This window comes from Octopus bimaculoides, chromosome 9, assembly GCF_046866305.1.
Source record: "Octopus bimaculoides isolate indiv1 chromosome 9, ASM4686630v1, whole genome shotgun sequence".
NCBI lineage: Eukaryota > Metazoa > Mollusca > Cephalopoda > Octopoda > Octopodidae > Octopus > Octopus bimaculoides.
In genome coordinates, this window is record NC_142936.1 from 2,957,656 (window position 1) to 2,967,655 (window position 10,000).

Genomic DNA, 10,000 nt, shown 5'->3' on the forward strand with positions numbered 1-10,000 from the left:
GTTATTGTTATAAAATATATTCATTTCGCCATCACATTAAAAAATAATGCTCAATGATGTTTCATAGACGATAGCTAAGAGACTGCACACGAAAACCATCTTGAAACAATTTCAAGTTCACATCTGCAAACATTCAGTACACACATACTCAAGTTACAGGAAAGAGAACTTGCACAACCTAAGTTTCAACACACTGATTACTAAGAATTGAAGGCAACATTGGCAAACAGCAGGTCTAGGTTTGTTTATGTAAGTTCTTTTACTAAATTGTGAAGAGACAAATGATCTGCATTTCTGTTAAGGACGGTGGCACAGGATTAGTGTCTTAAGTTTCTGTGTATATGCTGTAGCTAAGAAGCTGTGTTATTAGATATGCACGAGTTTGGTGTGTCTGGTGCCTCTAGGGTGTGTGTGTGATGTTTAAGTATTTGTTTAGGCACGAGTTAGCTTCATGGAACACTGAAACTCTAGCAATGCTGTTTACATGTGCATTTACAATTAGCTGCAACTAGAGTGCATAGCTTAGGGGTTAGGGTGTTAAGCTCACGATCGTAAGGCCGTGAGTTCGAGTCTCGGCGGTGAGTTGTGTCCTTGAACAAGACACTTTATTTCACATTGCTCCAGTGTTCTCAGGTGACAAAAGTGAATTGTACCTGTAATTCAAAGGACCAGCCTTGTCACATTCTAAGGGTACGTGTGTCTGTGGAGTACTCAGCCACTTGCACGTTAATTTCACGAGTTGGCTGTTCCATTGATTGGATCAACTGTAACCCTCTTCGTTGTAATCAGACGAATCGCCAGTTTGTGTGTACACATTGAGTTCAAAGTAAAAAGATGAGGTGGAATTAGTTGGTCCTATTGCCAAGAATGCAGGAGAAATAAACCCAAAAACAAAGTTTCCTGCAATGCAAAAATAATTGAAATTTTTGAAGAAAAAAAAAAAAACAAACATCCTTCAGAATCGCAAAGTGCCATTATTCGAAGAACAAGAATATTAAAAACTGAAGGGGGGAAAAAAACCACCCAATTCCATGCTCTTTCCTTTTTCGGTGAGGTAAGGAGCTTATTCCCAAATTCCGTCATGACCATCGCATCTTTTTTTTCTTCCTTCCCGGGCATTTTTCAAAGGGGGTTGAAGGAAATTTGACTGTTACATCTAGCAAATTAAGCGACTGGTGGATAGTAGGGTCTATTTATGTTTCTATAATGCATTTGACTAGATGTGAACAAAGACCTCGTAGAGACTTTCCTTGGATCCTAAAATAACTTAGTATTATGCAGACATAGGTGCAGGAGTGGCTGTGTGGTAAGTAGCTTGCTTACCAACCACATGGTTCCGGGTTCAATCCCACTGCGTGGCACCTTGGGGAAGTGTTTTCTGCTATAGCCTCGGGCCGACCAAAGCCTTGTGAGTGGATTTGGTAGACGGAAACTGAAAGAAGCCCGTCGTATATATGTATATATATATATGTGTGTATGTGTGTGTTTGTGCGTCTGTGTTTGTCCCCCCAACATCGTTTGACAACCGATGGCGGTGTGTTTACTTCCCCATAACTTAGCGGTTGGGCAAAAGAGACCGATAGAATAAGCCCTGGGGTCGATTTGCTCGACAAAAGGCGGTGCTCCAGCATGGCCGCAGTCAAATGACTGAAACAAGTAAAAGAGTATATATTTCCATAAAGTAAAAGTGTTACGGGTGTAATACACACACATAACATGATGGAAGTCGACTCAATAATACGTTATTATGAGCAGTGTTTAATGAGTGACAAAGCGAAGACAAATTATCAATGCCAAGCTGATCTGTTGTTCTACTACCGCGATCACATAAATACTGCATACATATATGACATATATATATGTATGTACACACAGCTTACATTCACAAGCAGTCATTGAAAAAAACCGATCTTCACAAGCCTAAAACTGTTGCAAAAGAAACACGAGACACGTGGTATTTTATGCCACTGGATAAATAGGATTCTAGAGAATAAGGATCTCTCTCTCTCTCTCTCTCTTTCTCATATACACGCACACACATTTCTGAGGGGGACAAGATTCAGCGAAGCAATTCGGGAGAATAAATTTACACACGTGTGTCTCAACCGACCTAGATATAAACGGTACATTAACGCATCGCATGGCATTCACAAGGTTGAGTAAATTTGAGAGTTAACAATGTAGGGCAGGCGATATGATGAAACATTGAAATGCTTTCATGCATAAAGTCACGTAGCTTGGGGTGTTTCCGCCGGTATAAGGTAGAAGTCGTTGAGTTCAGAGGTTTTCAACTACCTTCAACTACCCGACATTAGAAACGAAAGTGTAAATGGGTGCAACTAGGAATCGAAACAGGTTCCAGTCAATAACTATTGTGTGTAATTTCTTGCATATATATATATATACATTGTTTAATATTTGGGTTAGTCGTGACTAAGTATACCTGAGGTCAAACACTTTCTTGCCCTTACTCTGTTCCTGTTCAAGTTTATAATCAAAAGGTGTAAATTTGATATATTTTTTAGCAGGTGAAGCAATAAATGTAGAGGCTGACTTCCTCTCAAGTATATTTGGAAACATGCAAATCTGTGAATATAAATATATATTTTAATACGAGTTGAAGCTTCTTAAATTAAATAAGCACAATTTAGATAAAATTAGATTCCATAAAATTCTTTCCAATCACCAGAATTAAAAAAAAAATTACTGAAATTTAAAACTCATGCAGTTTGTGGTCTATATGTATGTATGCATGTACATACATACATGTGGACCATTACACCACACGCACGCACATTATGGTCATATATATATATATCTGGTACATATTACACAGGAATCTTGTCTGGAATATATGAAGAACTCATTTTCCACACTGCACACACATTCATCTTGTTTTTGTTTTACTAATGTAGACCCGTTCTACTTTCTTCTCATATCCGTCCACCCCTCGGACTCTGAGCTTAATAATTCTTTTATTGAATCTCTTTATTGTTAATCTTTTGTTTTTACAGACTGTAGTCAAGAATGATTTATCTAATAAGTAGTCTCTCAAGACGGTAGGAGCGGAATTTAAAGGGGATTTGGCTGATATTTCTAGTAGACCATATAGGGGCTCCCTCGTTCCCGTCATTATTCATTATAATTATACATAGATATATTTCTTTATTGCCCACAGGGGGCTAAACATAGAGGGGACAAACAAGGACAGAGAAAGGGATTAAGTCGATTACATCGACCCAGTGCGTAACTGGTACTTAATTTATCGACCCCGAAAGAACGAAAGGCAAAGTCGACCTCGGCGGAATTTGAACTCAGAACCTAACGGCAGACAAAATACTGCTAAACATTTCGCTAACGATAATCGCTTATTTGTTTGCTGTTGGTTTTTGACACCAAATCAACCCTGATGAAGATGAGGATGTTCCAATCGTGACCATCGCATCTTTATTCCAGATAGTATCTAGCACCACATTGTCTTGTGCAACCCATTTTCTTAAAAACGATAAGATGACGCGATGCAGCTTCTTACATACACGATCGTTCTATCCGTTAGAGTGACCAAAATTTCCCTCTCAACTGGCTTAAAAAAAAAGCCGTGAAGGATCACATTCGTTGGCATTGTAGTGCCAGATACATACATGATTCTGGAAGAGCAATCCATAATTATCTCTAGGTTTAAAACCTATAGGTCTGCTCAAATAGAACTGGCCTGGGGTTGTAACAATAGCAGCCACAAACCGCTCCCTATACGAGTAGGCCCATATAATTCTGAGGGACAGATTTTTTTAAAGTTGAGTCAGAGCATTGCGTTAAGAGTAAATTTGTCTGTTCCAGGCAAGTTCATCTAAATAATTGAAGTGCTCAATTGTCGATAGCAATGAAGATCAGAACACTGAACACGAAACGACCATCAGAAATAAGGATTTCATTTTTAGATGTTATTTTGGCGGAGGTAAAGAATACGCATACCACCCGTTTTCGGCGTAACCCTAACCTTAACCTTAAATACCGGGTGTGTGCGTAGTCGGCTCTGAGCAAGCAGGCACTCGTTTTTAAGACGGGAGAATGTAATTTGAGAGAGGCTTGGCTGTTATTTCTAGCAAGGCAGATGACTATCCCATTGGTGCCTATGTTTTACACGTTGTTTATAAGCAAACTAGGGTAAATGGAGCTGGCGGGGGGAGGGGTAGTAAGCTAATAAAAAGCAGCATGATCTTGAAACATAATTGTGCTGATACTAACGAAGAATGGAGATGAGGAACTCTCTCTGTGGTCGTTCAGCTTGCTAGAAACCGTAGTTAGATTTCCCTCAAATCACATTCTACTGTCTCAAAGAACAAGAAGGAGACACTGGATTTTTAAAAAATGAGTGGAACAAGGCTGGAATGCCTTGTTCCACTCGATCACGGCTAGTCTAATATTAAATAACAACAATTAACATAAAATAAAGCAATTATAAAGATTCTTGGAGGGAAACAACACGATATATAATTGAAAGACACGTTGCATTGAAATTCTAGGAAGAACTTCCAGGCTCGTTATTGCTAAGGATGGCTCGAAATGCTGTATTCTTCGTCAGTTATTCCTGATATTATCGACCCTAGAGTGGGATATAAATCAATGATAGCTTGAGTATTGCATGATATAAAGAAGTCTAGTTTGCGCCGTTTCATCCACGTTTTATAGTCAATAATGAATTCTAAACAAGAAGCCTGGGGTTTTATTTTCGTTTTAAGTATGGTATGAGAAGGAAGTTTGGATGTTCACACCTTTCACGATATCTTTAATTACAAACCATGAACTAGTTCTAATACAAACAAACCTACGGGAAAGCTCTATTTGACCTCTTACTCTGCTAATAATATCATCCAAATTTCACTATTGTCTTAAAAGCTTAGAATATTTTGGATAATGTTGAATGGAAAAAGACTGGATGGTCATGGTTGGAACTTCTTCAACCATAAGTTTGCTTCTCCTGGGTTAATTCAAATAATTACAGCGAATTAAAAGTGCACACAGAATAGCTGGATTTTAGACAAGACCACAGACACATGGCTACAGCTTTTAAGTTAGGTTATTAATTCCCAGCGCAGCAATAATTAACTAAACCTCCGATCTAAGGCGTTCCAGCTATGATCATCCTGTCTTTTATTCAAACACTGCATCTAAAACATTATGGATCATCTTATGTTGTATATTTTTAAAAGACGGTTTGGGTACAGTTTGAAGGAAGGAGACTTTTGCTTCCAGTTTTCGCGGGTCCGGACAGCTTACACAGAGAAGCCATCTCCGTCGATAATACTGGATGGCATTAAAAGCCTTTCTCGAGAGCAGCTTAAGAATGGTATGAATCAGGACTGGAATCGGGGTCAAGTTCTTGGAAAGCACGCTTGGAAAGAACTTTCAAGAACTGGGAACAGAACTTGAAAATTATTTTTCGCTGTTGTTAAACCCTAGATTAGACCACGTTATATATATATATAAATATATATATGGGTATATACATATATATATATATATATATATATATATATATATATATATATATATATATATATATATATATATATATATATATATATATATATGGGTTAGAGTTAGGGTGGCTATGTATATATATATATATATATAATTAAAAATGGAGAAGGCCGGTTTATGGGATAACCTTAAGTTTCCCGTCCATAAAGGGTTTTAGCCTTACGGCGTATCGTCAGATCCCAAAATCTCTGTGAGTGTGTGTAGACAGACAGATAGATAAAGGGAGCGAGAGGGGGGACAACATTGTCCAAAGTATCTTTCCCTTTTCAAAGCGCGAGAGTGTGTTTCGAAGTAAATTTGACTGCTACTTCTTTCTGATCGATTATCTGCATTGATAAGTAATGACGATCCTGTCTTCCCCGGAAAGATAACTGAATTTCGATTCTTCTTCGTAGCCTGAGACATACATGTAGAAATTTAATATTACCCGCATTTGTTACAAGGCTAGAAATAGTGATGGTAGGAAACGATCGATTAAATTTAAGCAGTATATCACTGATTCTGAGTTCGATCAGCTCTGAAATATTGAAAATACAAGGTTTATTTCTAGCAAGATTCGAACTTCTAGCATTGATTTAATGTAATTAAACACCGCTGTCATTTCTGTTACTACGCCCGCATTCCACTTAACCAAGAAGCCTCTACGTGTCGCTCGACGTACAAGAAATAGCAGTCAAATCTTCATGTAGCTATCTACTATCAATAAAATAAGAATGATACATTGGATAATGTAGTCCTCGATATATTATGCCTTCAGAAAATAGGAAGGTCTCGAGTGGCATTACTTTTATTATAGACGTCGGTTGGCTCAAGGCTGACCCAGGACGAAAGAACTTTAGCTCAGTGTCATGTTTGGTTTATATTGTGTCCAATACGGAAATGATGTTCTGTTTTTCAATTCGGGAAAGATGAAAGATTTGAACTCAGAACATGAAGGGACGTAATTAAACAGCACAAACATTTTGTCCGGCAATCTATCGGTTTTATATCCGCTGAGGGGGCTTTCTTCGCTTCCTGCTAGAACACCGAAGCATGAATACAAGCAAGGCACTACAAACAACAAACCACGGAAACGAATTTAATTTAAATGTCTCGCCAACGAGGGAGCATCTATGAAGCCGTTCGGTCTGCTGGAAATAGCAGTTAATCTCCACAAGTTCTGCCCCAGGTTCGGTAGGTGTGTGTAGAAAAAGGCTGGTTGGTCATGGATAGATCTCCTTTAGACGTACCTCTGTTTACCAACAGAACCGACAGGGATTAAATAAGCTCAGATTTTTTTATGATCATGAGAGGGAAGAGGTTGTACAAAAAAGGATGCAGTGGTGTTTATGCTGAATAATAAATATACCGGATGTTTTGTTTATTTTTATTCGAGAAAGAGAAACAGAAAAGAAAAACAAAGAGAGAACAAACAACAACAACAATGATAAACATTGTTTTACATACAAGAATCACATGCGTCAATTTACAACTGATCAATTAGAATAACAACAGAAATTATGCTCAGTAACTAGATTAACACACACACAAACACAACGGTTTAGAGTTGATTATCGGGAAAAAAGAGTACTGGATACCAAAGTAGAGAGATATTAATATCCTATTTTGATCGAGTTAGTCTCTTGCTACTCTGAGTTTCGCCTGTAAAAACGTAACTAGAGACTATCCACCAAAATAAGATAGATAGATAGATAGATAGATAGACAGATGCATGTAAACATGTTAAATACGTTTTGTATTGCTTACCTTGTGTTGGGCCATTATTGATAGGAGCTACGAGCAAATGGATGTACAACGTGTATAGATATGCCAGTATGTATATATATAGAGAGAAATATAGATATATATGTGCGTGTGTATGTTTTTATAGAATCCAAACGGTTTTTTTTAATAAGAAAAATCCAGTATCTGAAAAGGTCTCTCCACTTCCAGCGAATTACTTCCAATGTAAATAAAAAGTTGTTTGTTTGTTTTTTTTAAATAATAAGAATATTAATCCGAGAACAATATAATAAAGAAGCCGATTTTTGGTTGTGATTTTCCGTATTTCAGTGTGAACCCAAATATCTCCCTCTTAGAAAGAGGGAAACATTTACGAGAAGAGACAGTGTGGTCGCATCTCCCGCTCTGTTCATGTGTGTGCTTGTGTAATTGAAGATTTATTTATTAAGCTGTTCATTTAATTATTGTTTATTTATTCTCTAAGAAAAACAAACAAACAAACCAAATAAACTAGAATCATTCAATCGTTTTTCTTTTGGAGTTTGTTTCCTTTGGGGAGGTGGACTCGAGTGTGCCGTCTGAGTGCTCAGTCATTGTTAAACAGATGCCGAAAGGAGCACATGGAAGGGAATGGGACGGTCATATTATGTTAGGGTTACATGCAGATACATATACACACACATATATATAAATATATATATATATATATATATATATATATATATATATATATATATATATCCTTATGTTTATGTATATGTGTGTGACAAACAGAGAGAGAGAGATATACACACACACGAGAAAGTAATAAATTTTATGGGCGAAGGAGGGGCTAACAAAGAGGGGCGTGTTAGATATTGTGTATGTACGTGTGTATGTATGTATTATAATGTGTGCGTTTACAAAAGTTTATTTACTGTATCTATTTTCGTATGTATATGTGTGTGTGTGTATACAATACAAAATTTGTAGGTTAAAACATTTAGCAGTGTCAGCGAATTGACATATTTAAACGACGCTTGTGTGTTTGTATGTGTGTGTGTTATAACAAGACCACAACAACAAAGTTAGCAGCGTGCAGAACCAGGTGAAGCCGTGGCGGGAAGAACTGGATGATGATGAAAGGGAGGGAAGGGGGAACAACATTCATGCTAACACAACCAACATCATCACCACAACAAACCATCACATCATCATCATCATCGTTATCACTATGCCTTTATTGTCACACTAAGACAGACGAATAATTCTATTTTATTTGCAAAGAAATATTTGAATATGTACACTTAATAGATATATATATATATATATATATATATATATATATATATATATATATATATATATATATATATCATAAATATACAGGGATTAGCATTGAGTTGCTTCTCCAACATACTGAAGCAACTCAATGCTAATCCCTGTATATTTATGATGATAAATGGTTTTACCGATAAAGGTTTTTTCATACTGAACTACTTGGCAAAATTGTTAATTATTAATTCTATTATTAATTGACGATTTCCCTGCCCTTATTCTTGTATATATATATATATATATATATATATATATATATATATATATATATATATATACAGATATAGGGTAAAAATTAATAATTAATTGATAATTAATAATTTTACCGAGTAGATCGGTGTGTTAAAAACCATTATCGGTAAATGTATAAACACAATTAAAAATTTGGGGTTCAGCAATTATTGCTTTACCACACAGCGAAAATTAGAAATAGCAGCCAAAAACTACTATTTCTCTGTAGGAGAGTGAGAGGGGGGAGACTTTGTGTTTTAAAGCATGGTTGATTTTTAACGTCCTGTCGAAATGTTAGGGATAAGAACGAACGACGGTATACACCACTGAGAGAATGGTAGGGTAGAAACTTACAATTCAATTATATGTATAGAGATGCATGTGTTTGTATTGTCACTAAGGTTATATATTAAAAGAAGAAAAGGATATTTTGTGTGTTTATTTATCCATTAAAGATAATCAAACCGTTTGTAATTCTAGTAAAATTAATATATTACTGCTAACAAGCATTTAACAATTGTCTGGGAGATTAAATAAGGTCGAAACGAAATCCAGGGCGAAATTTGAACTCGGGACATAGGAATAAAATTTAGTAAATACTTTGACATTAAAAATCAAATAATCCAAGCGAAATTAGAGCAATTATTACAGCTAATATTTTTGTTAGTCTGTCTGTCGAATACAAATCAAAACAACACTCAACGTGTCAGTATTTTTCGTGTATAAATTTCATATTTGTGGTTATGGTCTACGTGGTCACTGTCATGTTACGAGACATGACAAAAGTGGGCGGAGATTCGGCTGCTTTCATGTAGACGGAGCTACCCTTCTTTAACCAATCACTGCCTTCGGTATAACGCTCTATGTCGAACGATGACTAATAAGATCATGTGTTATATGACAACACGGCGTAATCACCAAAGTAAACAGATCGGCATTAAACGCATACATTTACGTACACACACACATACTTGCACTAATGTATATTACATACATGCATACATATACACATGCAGACAGACACTCACATGCATACAAACGTAAATGTGCATGCGTGTATTTTTCTATGTGCTTGTTTATGTACACACACACACACATTGATACGAATGATTGTAGATATTTATTTATTTATGTGTTTCAGCCAAGTGGCTGCGGTCATGCTGGTGCACCACCGTGTCGTTGTTATTGT

General features: G+C 36.4%; 1 protein-coding gene across 14 annotated transcripts in view; it reads right to left on the minus strand.

Annotated features, from left to right (window-relative positions):
- LOC106869147 (5'-AMP-activated protein kinase subunit gamma-1) overlaps positions 1-10,000 on the minus strand; it is a 481,652-nt gene that overhangs the window by 201,446 nt on the left and 270,206 nt on the right. The window contains exon 1 of one of the 14 annotated variants that reach the window (XM_089357019.1): positions 7,288-7,871. The exons of 12 other annotated variants lie outside the window; for them this stretch is intronic. In XM_089357019.1, coding sequence (XP_089213145.1) covers positions 7,288-7,302 — 15 coding nt within the window. In that variant the 5' untranslated portion in view covers positions 7,303-7,871. Of the gene's footprint in view, positions 1-7,287; positions 7,896-10,000 lie in introns of those variants that run through there. One more of the 14 variants, XM_089357020.1, reaches the window with a different exon arrangement.